Source organism: Strongylocentrotus purpuratus, unplaced genomic scaffold (assembly GCF_000002235.5).
Source record: "Strongylocentrotus purpuratus isolate Spur 01 unplaced genomic scaffold, Spur_5.0 spur5_scaffold_14, whole genome shotgun sequence".
In the NCBI taxonomy this organism is placed as follows: domain Eukaryota; kingdom Metazoa; phylum Echinodermata; class Echinoidea; order Camarodonta; family Strongylocentrotidae; genus Strongylocentrotus; species Strongylocentrotus purpuratus.
In genome coordinates, this window is record NW_022145599.1 from 22,496,093 (window position 1) to 22,519,209 (window position 23,117).

The 23,117-nt window shown below is 36.6% G+C and overlaps 1 protein-coding gene across 2 annotated transcripts; it reads right to left on the bottom strand.

Annotated features, from left to right (window-relative positions):
* Positions 1 to 1,305: 1,305 nt before the first annotated feature.
* On the bottom strand, positions 1,306 to 14,462 carry LOC763619 (solute carrier family 35 member C2). Of its 2 annotated transcripts, none has more exons than XM_030984483.1 (10): positions 14,334 to 14,462; positions 13,132 to 13,241; positions 10,220 to 10,351; positions 9,499 to 9,649; positions 7,663 to 7,799; positions 5,453 to 5,621; positions 4,526 to 4,609; positions 3,713 to 3,888; positions 2,879 to 3,005; positions 1,306 to 2,125 (listed from the first exon to the last, which is right to left on the bottom strand). In XM_030984483.1, exons 2-10 carry the CDS (start codon positions 13,195 to 13,197, stop codon positions 2,010 to 2,012), a joined length of 1,158 nt encoding a protein of 385 aa, XP_030840343.1. In that variant the 5' UTR covers positions 13,198 to 13,241; positions 14,334 to 14,462; the 3' UTR covers positions 1,306 to 2,009. The 2 variants fall into 2 exon arrangements, with proteins under 2 accessions (XP_030840343.1, XP_030840344.1); XM_030984484.1 differs by having other exon boundaries at positions 14,330 to 14,462.
* Between the last annotated feature and the right edge of the window lie 8,655 nt (positions 14,463 to 23,117).

A 23,117-nucleotide genomic window follows, 5' to 3' on the forward strand; every position in this document is an offset into this window, starting at 1 on the left:
ATGCCCACTTTATGAATGAAACAAACAGAAAAACAGATTAATAGGGAAGTCCTGTCCCAGAATGACTTGCTTCAAAAGAAGCAAACAAATCGAAGAGATGAAATATAAAAGGATGTGGAAATTCAAAGAACTAATAAAAGCTATCAATGCTCTAATGAATTGAAAAACAATGGAAAACTGAATAAATACTACACAAATGAGTGACTTTGTCTAGAGTTTCTGGTGTCATTCCCTTACAATACTACTTGTGTATATGTCTTGTGAAAGTCAATAAATAAATAAATAACCCCGGTAATACATTTTCCATGTTTTCTACAAATGCAAGAGTGGGCCAACAACAAAAAGGTGTGTAACCACCACAGTGGCACAATCTTATTTGTGTAGCATGCTCACATGGCTGAGCTGTCCACTGACCCAGAATCCATTGTTTTCTTGTGTACAATAACAATAGAAATACCCTGTTTCATATTGATACAGTTGTAGTTAACATAACATATTGCCATCAATCAATCTTAAACTTGGATAGAGAAATGAGTTTGTCAGTTTCTTGAAAAAGAAGTGGATATTTGTATGACACAACAATATGCATGAACAAAACAAAGTGTAATTTCATATTATACAAGCCTATGACATGACTTCATGATGGGTTACGAGTAGTCTGCAAGCACAGACCCTAATTTGACACTTTATCAACAAATCATTGTGCCTTGAGAGAAGCCTAGCCCAGCTACCTACTGGTTGTGTCAATATAGGGAGCAGCTACAGTACATGGCCTATGGTAGTCTTATAGTGCAGACTCACTTTTACGACTGACCAGGGTTTGTGCTTGCAGACTCACTTTTACGACTGACCAGGGTTTGTGCTTGCAGACTAGGTTACGAGCTTGCAGCTTGTCTTGATACTGGGTATGGATTTGGAAGGAAAATTCCAATTCCCAGCACATGCTGAGACATTGAGTCACCATATTAAACTTATGCCCTAGCTTAAAAGTTAGTTTTGAGGAGTGTTAACAATTGCTTATGACTTGCTATGTCTGGTCTGGTCTATAGTATGGAGCAGAAACAGACACATTAACAAAGAATATGGAAAGGAAAATCCCTTTACTTGAAAATTGAGGGTACAGGAGAATGATGAGAATAATCATGGAAAGATATGAAAACTAACGGGAAATACTGCACATGGCAGGGCTTAAAGGCCAAGTCCACTCCAAAAATAACTTACTTTCAATAGAAGCAGAAAAATCAGACAAACCAATCAAAAAAAAATTGAGCAAAATCAGATAACTAATGAGAAAGTTATGAATTTTTGAAAAAGTATGTAAAACTATAGAACAATTGAAATCCCTACACAAATTGCCAATTTGGTTATTAGTTTGTGATGACATGTCCTCACTATTTATGAATTGCTTTATATACTTTATTCCCATTAATTTCTCTTTTTATCCCCCAAAATTTGATTTCCCCATGCCTTTGCCCAGGTTATATGATTTGTATCATATTGCATGCATGACATTGAAAGTGAGTTATTTTTGGAGTGGACTTGCCCTGATAGGAATAGTTCAAGAAAGAAAGGCATAATACTACGGCCTTATAAAAAGACATACTGTATCTTGTAATATCTAGAAAAGTTGAAGGTACCAGACCAAGAGCAAAACATTAAGACAGGGAGTGGAAGGACACTGCCAGAGTGTACTAGAATGGCAGATAACAGGATGTGTGGAAAAATGCACCCCTTATAAAAAAGAACCATGGTAACCATGGTATTTTTGTCCAAATTACCATCCACCATGGTAACCGTGGTATCAAACAATGATTGCAATCAACCTCCAAGCTGGGAGAAGATACCTTTATTGATGTTAAATAGAACAACAACTACATGTGAGGGATATTGTAACTACATTTACCCTTTTCCTAGACAAAAACATGCTTTATATAATAGTCTTACAAATGTTCTTTATAGAGATTAGTCACCTGGCTTAGTATTATCTTATCAATTTTTGAATTCTCCTGCTATAATTTTGTAACAACTATTTTCCTGACATAGAGTTCTTGTTCATCACTGCTATCATCATTTATAAGGCTTTCCATGTCATCCTTGACATCATGTGAAGGGTTTTCTGAAGAACCTGCAATTAAAGTATATAGAGAATGAAACTGATGGGTGCATCAAATAGTATCATCAAAGGTTAGACATTTAAAAAAAAAAAAACGTAATATAGATTGCCTTCCTAAATTTATCAAATACATTTCTTCAGAGTTTTATTGAAAGGCATTTAGAAGTAATCAAAATTCATCAGAACCTACATAACTCTGGATCATTTGCTTTGCTCCATTGAATTTTTCCTTAGGGTAAATCGCATTACAAAGAAGTTTTGAGGGTGAAAATGAAGAAGTCAAAAGCTACCACCTGGTCACTTTGCTTCTTCTTTTAACTTGGCCACTAATTCTGAGATAAAGTGAATCAAAGCTAACAATTTTTTCATCTTTACCAGAATGTTCATTAATTCATTTAATTATCTTTCCTTTCAAGAGGTGGAATACCTCAACAGCCAAAGGTGATTTACATAGGGGTCCACTATCAATATTATTTTATAGGGCTTTTACTTCCAAATTTAAAATATTCCACATAGACAGACACTCATCCCGTTGAAATTCAAAGCTGATATCTCAACATTTAGAGATTAATCTTCTTTTATTTTCTAAGATATTCAATGTAACAAGTAAATATCATTAACTACAATACTACATGTATGAGGGTATATAATTTTAAACGTTTGACAGAAAACTTTTGTTTTCTGAGGCAATTATTCTATTTAAAGAGTATAAATTATGTTTTGTTTCCAATTCTTTTGATTCAATGTGTAAAGATGATAACTTACGTTTAGTTTCTAGTGCTTTAAGTCCAACATGTAAGGATATTCCACAAAGACAGACGACCATCCCAATGAAATTCAGAGCTGACATTTCATCTCCTTTTTGTGATGCAATGTATAACGTACAGATTTCCTGAATAAACACAGAGAGAGAGAGAAACAAGAATATGGAGGAAGATAAGTACATCTCTCTTATGATCATCTATGCAAAGATAGATCCATTCAGTTACATTAACCAGGATTTATTACAAGAACAAGTAATATCTACACTGTATGGGTATGAACTTTTGCAAAAAGTTTCAAAAGTTGCAGATTTGGTTGAGAATAATGATTTTGAACCTCTCAACACGTTTTCAATTTAAGGGCACTTTTTGGAAGTAGAAATGGCACTCAGTAAGAAAACCAGTGCACTTACAAGACAGGGAAAGGGGTACTTACGGTATCTGTGGTGAAAACCAAAGAGGGGTCGTTTTATTTTAAGTGTCATCTAGTGTTTCTAAAGAGATTAGCTGCCATGATCAATGCGCTTATGCATTCAAGATACTATATCTTACCAGGTACATATAATACCTGGGGAAAATAAAAACGCAGAACCCTAAAACAAAGGGTCAATATGACCAGACTATAAGCTGTATAAATGTTATCACATACTACTTCTAATACTACATGTACTGATAATAATGATAATAATAATAATGATAATTATAATACTAGTAATAATAATAATAATAATAATTATCTTCTTTCAATGGTTACCTCGCCAACTACTCTATCAGGTAAAACACATAGTCCACTCACATTAGTTTAACTACTATAACACCAGTACCTTCTACTACGTACCTTGAATATCCCTGATATTGAGAGAGTTAGTGTTGATGTGCGTGATAGAAGTAAGTACTCTGACATGGCTAACATAAAAGCCAAACAAGCACCAAATAGAAGCTTCGTACATGTCAATGTAAATGTATGGATATCAGTAAAACCCAAGAAGTCCTCTGTTGAACAAATCCTTACTCCTGAAATATCAGAGGGGAAGGTAGATAATTGAGAATTTGATTTAAAAAAATTACTTGTTACATCATGTGTAGACATGTGGATAATAGACTATTTTCATAATGTAATCAAATTTAATACAAATTATTAATTTCTTGTTACTATTTAGTACAAATTATTTCATTCACCTGTTAGGAATAATTATACACTGTAGAGTGGTAGTAAAATATGCATGCTCATGAGGGGGGGGGGGGGGGGGGGGGGGGGGGGGGGGGCGGTGCACAGCTAACTTGATACATGTAGTAGCTGTGAGTTACATTTTTAACATGTAGAAAAACATTTGCCTTACACTTGATTCCATATACGAGATTACTCAAGAGTAAAATAAAATTATGAGAACTCTCAAGAGACTTTCCCAAAGCAAGAAGGTTCTTCTTAATGTTGTCTTAATAAAATACATTGCCTCCTTTTCAACCTCAGGCTAATAAGTAATAGCTTGCATCTTCTTCTTTTTTCTAAACACAGCATTAACAGTTTGGAAAGACTTTTAATGTTCTGAAGGGTGCTCTAAAAGGAAAAACAACAAAGAACAAAACAAATCACTACTTTGAGCAAACATTGTCTTTCATTTTTTTTTTTTTAATACCTGTTTTTATTTACCTTCTACTGCGATGGCAAGTGGAAGTAAACCAAGTATCATGACAGGCTGCAGGTGGTAGATTATATCAATTGGATTGCGTAAACCTGAAAAATAAATTCATTCAATATCATTTGTAAACTTGGTAGTATGAAGATGTATGAGACTGATAATAAGCCTCACAAAGTATGCATGTATGCTTCAAACAATTTACAAAAGAAACGAAACATACAAAGATTACAGAATGAGGACAAGATAAAATTGAGGATCAGAGAGATGTGCAAGGACTCATCGATACTGATTCCCTTCAACTAAATCTTTCATCACTTAAATACAAACAAATTTGATTAAAAAGTGCATTAAACGACATAAGTCCTATGGCTAATGGCAGAGATTTAACCACTCGTATTGCTTATAATAACTGTTTATTTTCCATTTTCATTTTTGGGGGGGATACACAAAGAAAAGCAAAAAACAGGGGAAACGAATTAAACAAATACAGAAAATAATAATAAAAATAATAATAATAATAATAATAATAATAAAATAGTTCAATCATACAGTATATTCAGATGGGTCTCAAATGATTCTGAAATATGGTAGAGGTAGATTTCAAAAGGATCATAATTTGTGATGCATGAAAACTGCAGAAAAGAAGAAGAAGAAGAAGTAGAGGAAGAAGAAGAGGAAGAAGAAGAGAAGAAGAAGAAGAAGAAGAAGAAGAAGGAGGAGGAGGAGGAGGAGGAGGAGGAGGAGGAGGAGGAGGAGGAGACAGAGAAGAAGAAGAAGAAGAAGAGGAGAAGGGGGAAGACAAAGAAGAGGAGGAGGAAGAAGAAGGGGAGGATGAGGAGGAAGGGGACAAAGAGAAGAAAAGGAGCAGCAGCAGATGAGGAATGCAAACAATGTAAAAAAAAAAAGTAATCAGGGTGAAAAAGATGAGAGCTACTGACCTGTTTCTTCTTTTTGAGTTAATATTTGAGCTAAAGACCATCTGAGACCACTGAGAAATGATGCTGCAAGGACTAAGACGAATCCTTCAAGGTTGAATTGAGTTGATTCATATGTAAACATGAAGAGACCTACAGCTATAAGCACCACAATGATAACCTGCATCCAGTGCTGAAATAAATCACCAAAATAAAAGAATAAAGAAAACTATTGAAAAACTATTGTGTAGGTGAACCACCTTATAAACTAGAAATATCACAATCTGTATTGCTGCGCAGTGCGAATGTATCCCCCGGCAGTGGCAGGGATTTTTGTGTCATTCTCATGTTCGAAGGAGGGACAAAGATCCCCTCTCCCCTCCCTGAAACAAAGGATGATGTAGAGATCCCCACTAGTGGCTATTTATTGTCAAGACTAGGAGCAATGTCCCCAATGTGTGTAGATTAGAATATACTGCATCTCTGTAGAAAATTTGAAAGAAATCTGTCGAGAAATGTGGCAGTTAAAGCGCTCAAAATACAGCCACCAAAACATGACCTTTGACCCTAAAATAGATGTCGACATTTTTGTTATCCTTTTGTTTACATTGTAACCTTTTCTACAGCACATCTGCAGCAACAGTAAGGTTATTTTCTTGTGGAAATATTCAGATCTTTACAATAATGTATTGTCTAGGGTTTATGATTGTAACAAATAACAACTAGATGGAATTTTGACTGCGCGCAGTCGAAAATGATGCCTCCGCGATAGAGCAATTTAAACAAGTTTGGAGTTTAAATCTCCAGTGGTTCTTGAGATATCGCGATAACGATCTCAATGTATGGAATTTCATAAGTTGACCTCTGTGACCCTTGACCTTTGACCTACGTGCTCCAAAATCTAATCAGATTGTCTTCCTATGGTGATACACACTATCATTAAGTTTGAAGTTTAAATCTCCAGTGGTTCTTGAGATATTATGATAACAATCTCAATGTATGGAATTTCATAAGTTGACCTCTGTGACCCTTGACCTTTGACCTACGTGCTCCAAAATCTGATCAGATCGTCTTCCTATGGTGATACATACTATCCTTAAGTTTGAAGTTTTTACATCTCCAGTGGTTCTTGATATCATGAAAACAATCTCAATGTATGGAATTTCATAAGTTGACCTCTATGACCCTTGACCTTTGACCTACGTGCTCCAAAATGTAATCAGATTGTTTTCCTATAGTGATACACACTATCACTAAGTTTGAAGTTTAAATCTCCAGTGGTTCTTGAGATATCATGATAACAATCTCAATGTATGGAATTTCATAAGTTGACCTCTGTGACCCTTGACCTTTGACATACGTGCTCCAAAATCTAATCAGATCGTCTTCCTATGGTGATAAATACTATTCCCGAGTCTTAAGTTTAAATCTTAAATGGTTCTTGAGATATTGTGATAACGGTCAAACGGGACGGACGTACGGACGTACGGACGGACAACCCGAAAACATGATGCCTCCGGCACCACCTTCGGTGGCGGAGGCATAAAAATAATCACCAAAACTTTAGGCCAATAATTGAACATGTTTTGGTGTATTTGTATATAAATGTTACATCATATGTTATCTAATAGTCACACTTACTTTTCAATAAGACAGTAAAGGAGAGTATGGCTTTAATTTGTTACTAAAATTGTAGTCCTATGTCAGGTTTTTACCATAATATTAACATAATCCTGAATTTGATATTTCCATTGATTTTGTACAGGCAGCGCTGTTTTTGAACTGAAAAAAGGAAAACAAATAACCAAAAAGTGAAACAGCCCCACCCTTTCTGGGGGCAAGCTGGTGACAAATGACCATTATCGGACATGTTTTTGTTACACCCCGCCATAAGAGAGATCTGCCCCTTCCTAACTCTAAAGGAGAGAGATTTTATTTTATGATTCTTAGAAGAAGAAAAAAACAAAAAAAAGTGAACTGCTCTTTTCAACGAAATTCACAGAGTTGCCAATTCATGTTTGATATGTTACAAGTTTAAAATTCATTACATCTTCATACTATTAAATTCCCTTAAAATACTGATCTGTTCTTCTTTTTTCCTGCCTTTCTGTTCCTTTTTTTCTCATTTTCTTGTACTAAAGCAAACTTGCTACCAAAGAGGACATGAAAGAGCCTAATGGTACAATTTAGTACGTGAATATAAAGTACAGCGATGTTTTACAAATATGACTCACTGGTTTTTGAAGACCGAATGCTATTGCAAAGACAAGGATGAAAATGATTGCAGATGACTTGCACATTGTATAGAGAGAGATGGTAATGAAGACCAGACTCCAGTTGGAAAAACCAATGTCCAATGCACTTGTTATACCTGAATGGTTATATAAGACATATATACAGGTATATATAACATCATGGTGATAAATGAAACATCACAAGTATAACCACAATCAGAAAATTTTCATTAAAGCATAACAATTTAATTTATAGTGTCTGTAATGCTAACATTCACAAACAAAGTGGCTATTAATTTCCCATTTTCAAAATTGAATTTCTAAATTCTAGTCCATGTTGCCTTGGTAATAATGAAATACTCATTGTTATGCACTCATCTTAAAATGCTATAATTTCTATTTAAAAAAAATAATGATGAATCGTTTTGCATTTTTGTATTTTAGAGTTACTAATAGCCAAACCCAGGCTGACCTGATTTGCAGAAAGAGGTCCTTTGATGCCTCAGTCACACCTTTGTGTATTTTGCTTGCGTATTGCTGCATATTTATGGCAAGCCGTCTTAACATTTATTCATATTTCTAGATATCAAGAATTGAATTCTTGATCTCAAGAAATGAATTCTTGATATTAAGAAATCGTCTTCTTGATATCAAGAACTGCCATTGCTTTACAACAAAAAATAATTTCTTGATATCAAGAAATATGAATAAATGTAACTTGCCATAAATACGCAGCAATACGCAAGCCAAATACGCAAAAGTGTGACTTATGCATAAAACAACACATCTACCACATGCGAACCATCCACAGTTAAAGTAGCATCCTTACCCTACTCTAGGTCCTTCATATGGAAGTCATATGTATAAAAGAAGTTGTATCGTTTGCTATTTTGCTTCTGCTTAACAATATCCCACTCTCTGGATATGTTTGTAAAGCACGTATAGTACATATACGTACATGCCAACATTTGAAAATCAGAAATCTGTACAAATTATGCTATTTTCAAAAAAAAGAGGAACAATCCTAACTCTCCTATTCAATACTACAGACAAATTTGTACAGGAAGAGGAACACCTGCATTAAAATGATAATTATCTTCTCCCAAAAAGAGGAATGTTCCTCTTTAATCTGAACAGTTGGCATGTATGTAGTACTGTGTGCAGCCTGCAACAGGAATGCCTCATCTTCTTCTTGAGCCAGAAATGTAGCTCATTGGCTATTGAATGTGGTATCATCTTGTAGGAAATTCAATTTTCTTTCATATGACACTTCACATATGGTAAAATGAGGTTCTGCTTAAAAGAAATCTTCAAAAATGTCTAACATTAGTTTGAATTGGCGGGCATTTTGATTTTATATGGGGCGCCATTTTTTTTTGGCAGCATATTTTCAAGGTAGTCCACCTAGAAATGTATAGGGAGGTGAACACGTTGATACCGGACAACCTTTTAAGACATCCCATGTCTCAAAAACCTGTTTTGCCCTTTGTGGTGAGACCCTCCCAATTACATTCAGGTTGCCTTTGCGTCAGACGAGTGCAGCTAAGAAAATTCAAACAATGAGTATGCGTTACATTTACCATGCTAAAAAAGATTGTTCATGGTATGTTGCACGCTTGATCGTGCACATGTTACAAAATGTTGAGTGTCACATGACTGCTTTCCAGCCAATAGGATACTTTCCAACAAATATGCTATTTTACATGAAAAACAATCAAGTATTACAAGAATAGCCCTACGGCCAATAGGATAGTCTCTATAAGTGCCCTCCAAAACAATGTTATATCTGGAAGATAAAAGATAATAGCAAATAAGTGAAGAGTAACGATAGCTTACCTGTTGGTGTGACTATCTTAGCATAGGTTAGCCAGCTAAGAGAGACTGGTTTAATTGAGGTACAAGCTTGAATCAGACTTCTCAGAATAAGGGCTATTACAAACTTTACTGCAAGGTGAATGATGGTGATCGTAAGAGGAAATTTGAAGTCCTAAAGAGAAAAGTGAAAGATAAAAGGTATTATATTTCTGTTATGGATATGGAAAGACTCCCAGAGCTCTTCTATGAAAGGGTTGTGGTTATTAACCAGGTGGTCTTCGGGAACCCTTCATGGGCTCCGTACCTTAACCTGTGTGACTCTTTCACCTGGGGTCACATGGGGTCACATGGAGTCACATGGAGGCAATTGTATGTCATTCCAACACAAAACACCAATGACATCCCTCGCTTGCACATCGTCAGAGTGTTTGATACTTTACGCCAGCAGAGTGACATATCAGCTGTGTGATGACAGGCATGGTGACTCTGGCACAAATAGAATCATATCTCAATGAAAGGTTGCATAAATGTTGATAGATGTGTAAAGAAACAATATAAAATACCATTTATCTTTAGGGCAATTCAATGCATGTCATTCAGACATTTATCAAAGAAAGCCTTTTTTTGCATGCTGACAATATGCTGGAATACCCATATTGTACAATGTAAAGCAGATGGGTAAGTAACTTACATGGAATAGCCATTTATTGTACAATGTAAAGCAGATGGGTAAGTAACTTACGTGGAATAGCCATTTATTGTAGAACGTAAGGCTGATGGAAAATGTATAGTAGAATAGTACAAGTGCAATGACTTTTATCCCCATTAGAAAGACCTCCATCCATCTGGATTTCACAAGCTTTGGTGGGGATATCTGAAAGTAGTAATGCATTATATAGTCTCAGGTTAAAGGTAAAGGCCAGTTATGGTCATGCGATTGCATTGTGAAAGAAACGTTGTGGAATCGATCAGAAAAGGTTGGTCATCTAGCACATAAGTATTGGTGTGTACTGCAAGGTTCTGGAAACATCAAAATGATAAGAAATTTGGCCCAGTCTGCGTAAAGTTACAAGCACTGTACACAGAAAGATGTATATGGGACTACGCACACGTGCGCGACACGTGCGTTTATCTCTCACACACCAATAGATAAACTTATTTACCAAATATATCAATTAGTAGGTGGTTTCCCGGCAAATTTTTTTATCATCATATGTATTAGTCAAAACATACTCTTTCACATGATGATTGGTAATAAGAGCTTCCATTTCATTTTTTTGAAATCGGGGTGTTTCCAATACTGGTCTTGGTACCTTTAACAGTGTGAAAATTATTTTTTAGAAGTGATTATATCACCCAATCAAAATGATAAGAAGCCATATACGATACATGCATATTTGCTCACTACACAATACACATACATCTGAAAGTAGTAATGCATAACATAGTCTTAGGTTAACAATGTGAAATCCATTTTTTTAAGAAGTGATTATATTGCCCAATCAAAGTGATTAGAAACCGGAGAATAGCATTGAAGAGAGCCATAACTTAAGCTTTTTGACTTGCACTCATCAGAGTAAAACGCAAGAATGAAACAGAAAGCCAAAATCGAACAATATAAACGGAAACTGAAAGGAAACAAGGCGCGAATATAACTTAGGCTTATGCCAGCCATTTATACCGGGAAATCGCTAGAATAACACGAGAGTCCGAACAAACTCTTTCTGTCTGCATTAGAAGTGGGTCCGTCAGCTGAATGTATGTTGCTTCGAGCATGCGCAGATGAGTAAAGTTTCTCACTTGATTAGAAACCGCATATGTTCGCTCACTACACAACAAATGGGCATTTCATGGGTGCAGACATTCTTGAACAATTTTACCCATTAATATGGAGATCCCAAGCGTTATTATAGTGATGTGGTGAGGGCGCAAACAGTTATTGATACCTTTTTAAAGAAACTTGTTTCCATTTCATTCTAAAACAATTTAGAACTCTATTGTATTGTATGTATGTATTTTATTTGATGTATCTCCCTATGTTTTGCATTTTTGGAGAAATAAATTAAACTTGAACTTGAACTTTAAAACCTGGACTAAGCATCAATATGGTGGCTGATACCACCAACAGTTTTTCCCCTTTTAAGTACTAACAATTTCAAGTCTAAACATAGTTTTCATCTTGCAATTGTTCCCAATATCTAGCCTAAAAATATGTCTTTGTCTTGTTTCCTTTTTTTCTTCATAACAAAATAGAAGAAAAATAGCCTAGTTTTCTATTAAATACCGTTACAATGTACCGGTAGATAAAATAGCAAAAAAAATGATACTCTTTGCATGTAAAAATCAACCATGGAATACATTTTACAACGAAACATTCTAACATTTGTGTTTTCTTTGACAATCTATTCACACAACACCATTAAAGACATGTCGGGCTTAAAAACAGAAAATTATGATGGTTGACAATTCTAAGGTACAGGTATACATGTACTGGTACCATCACCTTTCTTGATGTTGTAGGTAGCCATGCATCTGACAAATCATTCCTATTTGTTCAGGGTTACCTAACAATGACCCAACTAAACGTTTACCATGGTCCAGCAAAACAAAAACAAAATAAAAGTACCAAACTAGAAAAATATGGGTAAAGCTACAAAGCTAATTGGTGTTTGGTGGACAAAGGACATCAAGGATAATGAGTTCTCAGTGTCAAGTTAAATCAATGCGATATAAGAAGACTGTTAACATATACATACAAATAATCAGAATGACCTTCAGCCCAGTTTCGGGCTCTAGGTTACAAATAGTGCTGTAGTCAAACGTTTAACCGTCCGGTATCCGACCGCCCATGGCGATTCCGTTTTCAATTGGACGGTTTCGTTTTCCCGTTTTTTTTTTTTCAAGTTTCGATTTATGCCCCTCCACCTGGCACTATGCCTGGCAATGTCTCCCAGCTCAGTAATCCGTGTGTTGACTCACCACTCCAATTTGTCTGTCATCTTGCTTTGAAAGTAATCTTTGTAATAGATCTCAATATGTAGTTTATAATAATAATTCATCCAACTTTCACACTCGGCGTACCACAAGGTTCTATCCTAGGTCCTCTACTGTTTTTAATTTACATTAATGATCTTACACATTCTTCAAAAAACGACATTGTTACTATTATTTGTGACAAGTTCACTAGCACAAATCGGCGGCTTCAAAAGCACCTCGCAGTTAAATGAAAGTCCTTCCCGCTCGGTCAAAAAAAAAATTAAAAAAAATTCTTTAAATTGTTAACCGGTTTTGACTGGAGGTTAAACGGAATACACCAGTTTACGGTTGTATCAGTGCACATGCGCAGACAGTTGACCTCGGGTCATTGGCCCTGAAACAAAGCCAATGACCTGAGGTCAGTGGTATTTATGCGTAAATTAAGATTGCGCCCATGCAAATGATGATGTGCGCGCACAATGCAGCGCGTAGGCAGTGATATCATCATAATTTGCATGGGCGCAATCTCAATTTACGCATAAATACATGACCTCTAGGTCATTGGCTTTGTTTAAAATGGCGCACACAACCATAAACTGGTGTATTGGAGATATCCGTGATGTTACAGCACTAGTTACAAACTACATTGCACCTCGAATGATAAATACTTGAACTCACTTTGTAAAGTGTTTTGTTGACCCTCCTCTCCAACATATTTGGGGGCTTTCTTCCAACTGCCATCATGGATACGAAGGTGACTGACCAGTCCACTCAAATTTGCACGTTTCCTTTAGAAATGGAGAGAAACAAAAAGGGATGAAAAAATCCTCTCTGTAATTGTCACATATTACAGTGTAGTAATGCACAAAGAACTTGCGCATTGAGCGCTGTACAGTGAGTGAGCTGTCAGCTTCAAATTTAAGTGAGAGAGGGCCTACTTAACTAAAGCGTAACTCAAGTTCAATACGTAATATTACGTCACACCACAGAGATTTTGACATGTCATGCTTTAAACAGGTGACTTACTTCAGTTTACACATAACTGACGCACACCGCCGCACACACGATATCTCTGTTTAATTCAGATTCCAATTTCCGATCACCGCAGAACTAGTTTTCGGCATGGCGAGCTCCGGCGTGGGATACCTGCTCCGCCCGCTGGTGCTATAGATCAGCGCGGAAACGCACAGCGTGCGTGCTCGCTTCCTATTGACTTTGTACGTGCGACTGAAAACTGGTTCGCTATGCCGATAACTGCCTCCGAAACAGTGAAAATTGAAATGAATATTATCATGGCAATTCGTGATTTTTTTTCTGGGATTCTTTTTTTGTTTAGATCTAGGATCTAGACCCTAAATAATAATATTTGCTCTATGATTCGAACAAGAAATGATAATAAATAGGAAGTAAAGATTTCAAAAAATAGGATTTTGTCTTAAGTGGCCGAAAACCCCCTCCTTTACTTTTAGATCTAGACTCTAAGAGTCAGTTTTAGAGACACAAATTTAGTGAAAATCTAAAATCTTGTGAAATGTAGCCACAGTGCCGGTGCCGTGCCATGATGAAAAATGCAATTTTAACATGTCGGCAGATAGGAAATGTCTTAAACGTGAACCCGTTGATATAGCTAGTTAATGTGCTGGTGGACAGTGTTGCCCATTTTAGTACACAGCCAGGATAGTGATGCTCCTATCAAACTATGTCTGTGTGATTCCAACTCACATTCTTGTGTACGTTGGCAAGTGCGAACACTTGTCAAAAATACTAACGGATGGGACTAGGTCTACGTTAAAGAGTTCGTTGGCGCGTTTGATGACCGACTGACATAAATTGGTGGGGTATTCTGAATTTAAGCCCAACATACAAAAAAAGATACCTACTGTATTGCGTCCCTGCTACGCCCAATACTACGTATGTTCTTCAAAGCCGTGATTTCTCCGTCATTTTCCTCCTCTTAGTTTTTCTACAGCGACAGGTTCGGTCGTCATTGTTTGCTGAAGTCGGCGATCCGACCGGTAGCCTCTAATCGGGCACATCTACAAGGAGGTCAATGAATATGCATATCAGTGACGTCATGTCAATTTATGAATATTGATGTTCTTGACTGCGCGCGTACGATCGTACGTACGTGCAGAATTGGGGTCATGACTGTACAATGAAGGTAATACGTGCAACACAGTGGTTCAGCCAAATCAGGGCAAAATCTTACCATTATACAGTTGTATTGTCCGTGATTATGAGGTAGAAGTGTTTGAGTGTTAAGTAAATTTATTTAGTGTGGATTTTGATACATTTTTGATACAGTTTATACAAAATTGGCGATTCTTTTGGTCGTTTTTTAACTCCAAAAAACAAGTGACCAACTCGGTCGTCGGCTAAACCACCTCCCTGTAGATGTGCCCGTCTACCTCTACATGTGCCCGATCAAGATAGGGATCGAGTTAGTGTAATAAAATAGTATTCTATATTCAATATCCGAGAGTTCACGGATGTAACATTAAAGCTCCCTTATATAGAAGTTTCACAAATATCAATTTATCTTCTTTTCATGGATTTTCTTTGGATTCTACGTGTTTTACGTTGTCAAACAACCACCTCCCTGTAGATGTGCCCGCCTCCCGCTACATGTGCCCGAGATAAAGGATATGTAGTAAGGCATACAACTTAGTTGTAGCCTATATTGAATTTCCGACATGTCATGAATATAATAAAGCTTCCTAAGATACAAATGAGTTTCATAAATATCAATTTATCTTCTTTTCATGGATTTTCTTTGGATTCTACGTGTTTTACGTTGTCAAATAACCACCTCCCTGTAGATGTGCCCGCCTCCCGCTACATGTGCCCGAGATAGGGGATATGTAGTAAAGCATACAACTTAGTGTTGTAGCCTATATTGAATTTCCGACATGTCATGAATATAATAAAGCTTCCTAAGATACAAATGAGTTTCATAAATATCAATTTATCTTCTTTTCATTGATTTTCGTTGGATTTTACGTGTTTTAAGTTATCAAAACATGCACCTCCCTGTAGATGTGCCCGCCTCCCGCTACATGTGCCCGAGATAGGGGAAATGTAGTGAGGCATACAACCAGTGTTGTATATTGAATTTCCGACATGTCATGAATATAATAAAGCTCCTAAGATACAAATGAGTTTCCTAAATATCAATTTATCTTCTTTTCATGGATTTTCTTTGGATTTTACGTGTTTTAAGTTATCAAAACATGCACCTCCCTGTAGATGTGCCCGCCTCCCGCTACATGTGCCCGAGATAGGGGAAATGTAGTGAGGCATACAAATAGTGTTGTATATTGAATTTCCGTCATGTCATGGATATAATAAAGCTTCCTAAGATACAATTGAGTTTCACAAATATCAATTTATCTTCTTTTCATGGATTTTCTTTGGATTCTACGTGTTTTAAGTTATCAAAACATGCACCTCCCTGTAGATGTGCCCGCCTCCCGCTACATGTGCCCGAGATAAAGGATATGTAGTGAGGCATACAACTAGTGTTGTATATTGAATTTCCGTCATGTCATGGATATAATAAAGCTTCCTAAGATACAAATGAGTTTCATAAATATCAATTTATCTTCTTTTCATGGATTTTCTTTGGATTCTACGTGTTTTACGGTGTCTAACAATCACCTCCCTGTAGATGTGCCCGCCTCCCGCTACATGTGCCCGAGATAATGGTGTAGCCAGACATTATATTATATTATATATTATCTATATGCGTATCTTTCTTGCTCCCTCGACGTGGCGACTCCACCAAACATACCCCCTCTTTCTTACTCACCCCCCCCCCTCTCTCTCTCTCTCTCTCTTTCATCCCCTGTTTCTTTTGTTTTCTTTTTCTCTTTTTTCTTCTTCTTTTGCTCCTTTTCTTCCTTTTCTTTCTTTTCCTTTCTTTCCTATCCTTCCTCTTTATCTCTTCTTCTTTCTTTTCCTTTCTTTCCTATCCTTCCTCTTTTTCTCTTTCTTCCTCCTTTTCCGGACAATATCCTGACAGGCGGGGGTGTCGCACCCCCACACCCCATTTGGGGACGCCCCTGGTTGTAGGGAGTTAGATAATATTCAAACTTTTCGTAAATATACAATATTGCACGATTTTTTTTCCTCCTCATAATAATGTAAGGAAGTAATATTTTCAAGATTTTAAGTCAAATAAGATACGATTTTGCGATCGTAAGGCATTAAGCAAACGGTAGTGTCCCCTATTTTATGTCTTTTTAAAAGTAGGCCTTTATTTTCTTTAAGCTTTGATAATTATATAAAAACATCCCCATAATCTAGCTAATATATTTCCCCCGCTCCAGTGGTGACAAAAAAGGGAAACATAACACACACGTAATCCTATCGTAATTTGTCCCCCTTGTGTGAAATATCCCCCCCTCAACTGATTGGCTAATCTTTGGTGACAAGACGATATATTTTACAAGGAAACCACCTCGACCGAAAAAAAAGACAGATTTAGAACGTGACAGTAAGACAATATATATATGCTTTATGATTACCAACCTCTCCTACGAGATGACCCCGACAATAAGACACTATTTCAAACTCGTGGGAGACAGTGAGCATATAGGATGACAATATATAATGCTTTTTCACAAAAACAAAACAAAAAACACAACAATATATTCCTGTTCTCAATGTGTATGATGAATTGACAGGTGATATGTATATAATGATGTGTTTGTTCTATAATTATCTATCTTGTTTCATGACAACTTACATCAGCCTTAATTTTCGTTCTATGTGTTCCCTTTGTTGTATTTTCTTTCTTTTTATTATGGTTTGGTTATTGAAATTAATTGATTATCTATATTTCGTGTGTGAACCTTTAAGCATGTATATATCGACTCGAATAACTATTACATTTATTTTCTGTGTTTGCTTTGAATTTACCATGTCTCGAATGAATTAATCAATGATTATTTTTTATTGAACCTGCATTCAAATTTATGTTTACATTCCGTATTTTTCATGTGTTTGTTCTGTGTTTATCATTATATCAGGCTCCCTTGTTGCTACGAGGGCTAGATATCCCACCCCAAAATAAAAACGAAGACAAATTTCTCACGGCATTTTTTACTTTAATTGTGTTGCACTAAAAAGACCTTATCAGACCTCCTTACCCATCACCATCACCCTCACCCCAACAAAAAAGACAATAAATGTTTGATTCATATTTGGATTGCATTATCTCTTTGTACGATACATGACGCGAAAACCGTCAAGGTCCGAAAGTGTTCAAGCCCCCTATCCCCCAAAGTCTCAAACAAATCACAATTCCGAAGTGCCCCCCCCCCCCTATACCTCTCACCCCTCTCCGGACAGTAAGTAGGCTCGTGTTCCGGCCCAACCCCGCGTGTCTTTCTTGCTCCCTCGACGAGACAACTCCACCCAACAACCCCCTCTCTCGTTTACTCCCACCCCTCCTCTATCAGGCTCTTAACTCCACTTGTTTCCTTTTTCTCTTTTTGTTTTCTTCTTCCTTTTTCCTTTTTTTCTTTTCTTTCTTTTCCTTTCTTTCCTCTCCTCCCTCTTTTTCTCTCTCCTTTCTTTTCCCTTTTTTCCTTTCTTTTCCTTTCTTTCCTTTCTTTTCCTTTTCCTATTTTCTTTTCTTTTCTTTCCCTCTCTTTCTTCCCCTCCCCCTTATCTCTTTTTTCCCGACGGCAGCGCAATTTTACCGACAATATCCTGACAGGTGGGGGGGGGGGTTGTCGCACCCCCACACTCCCCTCTTTGGAGACGCCCCTGCTCGTATGCACTATTTCGTTCTTGAAACACTGTTATATTATATTTACACAAATTACCTTACAGAAAACATTAACATACCCAAAGAAAGTAGTCCGTCAAATGAATCGTTATCAAACAAATAAATTACTCAAAAGTATACTGAGTAATAATCAACAATCATATTAAAGGATACTGATTTTAAATACAGGCCTCTACACTGTTAAACAAAGTTAAAAGGTAGGTGTTACCAAGCGCGGATCAAGGGAGGGCCGAGCCCCCCAGCCAAAAAAAAAAAAAAAAAGGAGAGAGCGAGAAGGGAAAGGGAAAGAGAGAAAGGGAAAAAAGAAGAGGAAGAAGAAAAGAAAAGAGGGAAGAAGGAGATCGGGGGGGGGGACTTGCCTTCCAGGCTGTTACCCCCCCCCCCCCCAATCAAAAAATAAAAGAGAAGGAAGGAAAGAGAAAGAAAAAAGGAAAAGAGGAGATAAAGGGAAGGAAAAAAGAGGAAGAAGAAAAGAAAAGAAGGGGGATATCAGTTGCAATTTTCCCGCCAACAAGTTGTGGATAGGGAGGAAGGCCTTTGCCCCCCCACCCCCCCCCCCCCGTCCCTGCTAACAAAAAGAGAAAAGGAATGAAAAGGAAAAGAGGAGAGCTAAAAGGGAACAAAAAAAAAGGAAGAAGAAAAGAAAAGGGAGAAAAGAAGGGGAGATCAGTTGCGGTTAATCCCGCCAACAATGTGTGGAGCGGGTGGGGGTCAAAATGACTTTGCCCCCACCCCCAGCAAATCTAAAAGAGAGAGAGGGAAGGAAGGGAAGGGAAAGGGAAAGAGGAGAGAAAGAAAAAGAAGAAAAAAAGAGAATGAAGATAGGTAAGGGATATCAGTTGCAATTCCAACAAGGTGTAGATCGGGGGGGGGGGGGCTTTGGGGAAATAAAATTCAAACGTGGTTTATTTCTAATTCCATAACGGTTGTTTACAAATAATGGTGAAATGACATCCTTTACATTCATGTCGGAAATTCAATTTACAACAGTAGTTGTATGCCTATTTTCTACACTCCCCCTATCTCGGGCACATGTAGCGGGAGGCGGGCACATCTACAGGGAGGTGGTTATTTGACAACGTAAAACACGTAGAATCCAAAGAAAATCCATGAAAAGAAGATAAATTGATATTTGTGAAACTCAATTGTATCTTAGGAAGCTTTATTATATCCATGACACGACGGAAATTCAATATACAACACTATTTGTATGCCTCACTACATTTCCCCTATCTCGGGCACATGTAGCGGGAGGCGGGCACATCTACAGGGAGGTGCATGTTTTGATAACTTAAAACACGTAAAATCCAACGAAAATCAATGAAAAGAAGATAAATTGATATTTATGAAACTCATTTGTATCTTAGGAAGCTTTATTATATTCATGACATGTCGGAAATTCAATATAGGCTACAACACTAAGTTGTATGCTTTACTACATATCCCCTATCTCGGGCACATGTAGCGGGAGGCGGGCACATCTACAGGGAGGTGGTTATTTGACAACGTAAAACACGTAGAATCCAAAGAAAATCCATGAAAAGAAGATAAATTGATATTTGTGAAACTCAATTGTATCTTAGGAAGCTTTATTATATCCATGACATGACGGAAATTCAATATACAACACTGGTTGTATGCCTCACTACATTTCCCCTATCTCGGGCACATCATGTAGCGGGAGGCGGGCACATCTACAAGGAGGTGATGTATTGACAACGTTAAACACGTATACCTCAAAGAAAATCAATGCAAAGATGTTGAATTGATAGTTGTAAACTCATATATAAGGGAGCTTTAATGTTACATCCGTTAACTCTCGGATATTGAATATAGAATACTATTTTATTACACAACTCGATCCCTATCTCGATCGGGCACTTGTAGAGGTAGGCGGGCACATCTATAGGGAGGTGGTTAAGCCGACGACCGAGTTGGTCACGTGTTTTATGGAGTTAAACAACGACCAAAAGAATCGCCATTTTTGTATAAACTGTATCAAAAATGTATCAAAATCCACACTAAATAAATTTACTTAACACTCAAACACTTCTACCTCATAATCACGGACAATACAACTGTATAATGGTAAGATTTTGCCCTGATTTGGCTGAACCGCTGTGTTGCACGTATTACCTTCATTGTACAGTCATGACCCCAATTCTGCACGCACGTACGTACGATCGTACGCGCGCAGTCAAGAACATCAATATTCATAAATTGACACGACGTCACTGATATGCATATTCATTGCCTCCTTGTAGATGTGCCCGATTAGAGGCTACCGATCCGACCTATGATGAGTATGATGTTGTTGTTGTGTTTTGAGTTATTGGCGATTAGTCAGTGATTTGACTATTGTCGCCAAAATACTTTACGGCACGTGTTATATCTCTCAATTTTGGATTTTTTTAAAAATATATTTATTTCGTTTATATTTATCTATCTTTTAAGATAGTATCGTAAAATAATATCGTAAGCAAAACATTCATGGGCTTTGTTGGTGTTTCTTAACAGTACGTGCAGATTATTTGTTATATCACATACACACCATACATAAATATGTATATCATAATTATCATAATTATATTTTGATATAAGATAGCACCTACACAAGCTTCTATATTCAGTAATCTTATCATACCTTTTATCATTGTTGTTACTTTTTCTTATTTTATTTTCTTAATACATTATGTTATTATATTTTTAATATACTGAGTGTAATTTAACATATTTATAATATTGTATTATGTTTTACTGTTCTTATTTTATTTTCTTATTACATTATGTTATTATATTTTTAATGTACTGAGTGTAATTTAGCATATTATAATATTGTTTAATGTTTTACTATTCTTAATTTATTTTCTTATTACATTATGTTATTATATTTTTAATGTACTGAGTGTAATTTAACATATTTATAATATTGTATTATATGTTTTACTGTTCTTATTTTATTTTCTTATTACATTATGTTATTATATTTTTAATGTACTGAGTGTAATTTAGCATATTTATAATATTGTATTATATTTTACTGTTCAAGGGAGGTATTACTTCCTGATAGGGAACCGTTTCGTTCTGAGAAAGAACCGTACAATAGCTTTTTGTATACTGGACTCACTCTTTTTTAAGTATTCCATAATTTTTTCCGGTTGGGATTCGTTAATTTCTGTTAAAAACATAGCCCTTTCAATAATATAGTTAGGGCAATGTACTAAAAGATGGTTTACAGTCTCTATTTCACTGGGGCATCTATTACAGAAACCAGTAGCATGAATTCCCAATCTGAGGAGATCCTGGTTAAGTCCAAGGACTCCAAAGCGGAGTCGATGAATGACGGTACGGTAGCTCTCAATCACAAACGTACACAAGGTAATACTCTCATCTTTCTGTACACAAACAGTATTGGTCTGTCAAGCCCTGTCAAGGGCCTTATATAACATATAACCTTAGATCTATATAACAAGACAAATCTATGTATTGTACAATACGGCGTCAGGGGAGAACTTGAAGGTCCTTTTAATCAGGCCAAGTACTTTGTTTGATTTGGCAGCTACTATGAACATGCTGAGAAAATCGAGGTTTGGATAGAATTAAACTCCAAGATCCTTTTCTCATCAATATTATTGACTAGTACTAATTATAGCCTCAAGTTGATACCATCATTTAGATGCATTTGGTGACAACGACCATGGTGCATAACGTGACATTTCCCATGATTGGATTTAAGCTACCATATCCTTGGCCAAGCTTGTAGTTTGTGGATGGTTCCTATTACAAGAACCATCCTCAGGATGTCTTATCGATTGCCAACACTTGGCATCATCATATTATACATGCCAAGTCTGGTTCTTATTGATTCAGATTGAGAGCTCAAACACGCTATATTGGAAGGCTTATACCAACACAGAAATGGACAAAATTCGATTTTAAGTTAGAACGCTTTTAGAACTATATCGTTTGCGTTTTACAAAAATCAGATAAAGGTAAATAATTTCTCTTTATTATTATGTCAAATACCAAAAATTCATGTCTGAGCATAGATCTCCATGGTCTGAGTCTCTTCATAGGGCTCCAATCGGCATATCAAAGAGTTTATCCGCATAGTAAATGCATTATGCAACATTCGTTTTTAATTTGACGGCTTTTAAAACTATACCGTATGACATTTTAACTAGATAATGGCGTATATCAGTGGCGGATCCAGGGGGGGGGGGCGGGCCGGCCCCCCCCCCCTGGGAAAAAAACGTGTAAAACTGAACACGAGATTATTACCTTTTTGGGGAGATGGACCTCCCCCCCCCCCCCCCTGGCGCTCAAGGGGGGGGGGGTGCAAATTTTCGAGGGCCAAAAAAAATGTGCTCACTACCCCCATTAATATGTGACTTTAAACACATTCGTTTTGAAAATCCTTGCAGAAATGTGCCTTAAATGACATTCTCTTTCACATTTTCAAGTGAAATTTTGCCATCAAATTGCTTTTTACGGTATTAAGACGTGAACAGGGTCCTTTACCATAATTATCGACTTATGAACAATCAAGTAGGGGGTTCAATTGCATTTAAATTTCGCTATAAACGCATTTTGTGCTGTTTTATATGTTTTATTAACAAAATAGAAAGGAAAAAGAAGGCAGCAATGATTGCAGTGTAAACCTCAAAAGCATCACTCTATATTTCCCACCTACACCATCATAAATACGAGTTTCAATAACTCTATGAACTGCCTAAATACTTTGACAGGTCTGACTACAGGCTACAGCCAATCAAAAGCAATTTTTCCAGTAGCTTCAATCAATTATGGCAACTTTTTATTGATCAAAGCTCAAAGGGTTCATTATGAAAAAGGGCCCGGATTTACGAAT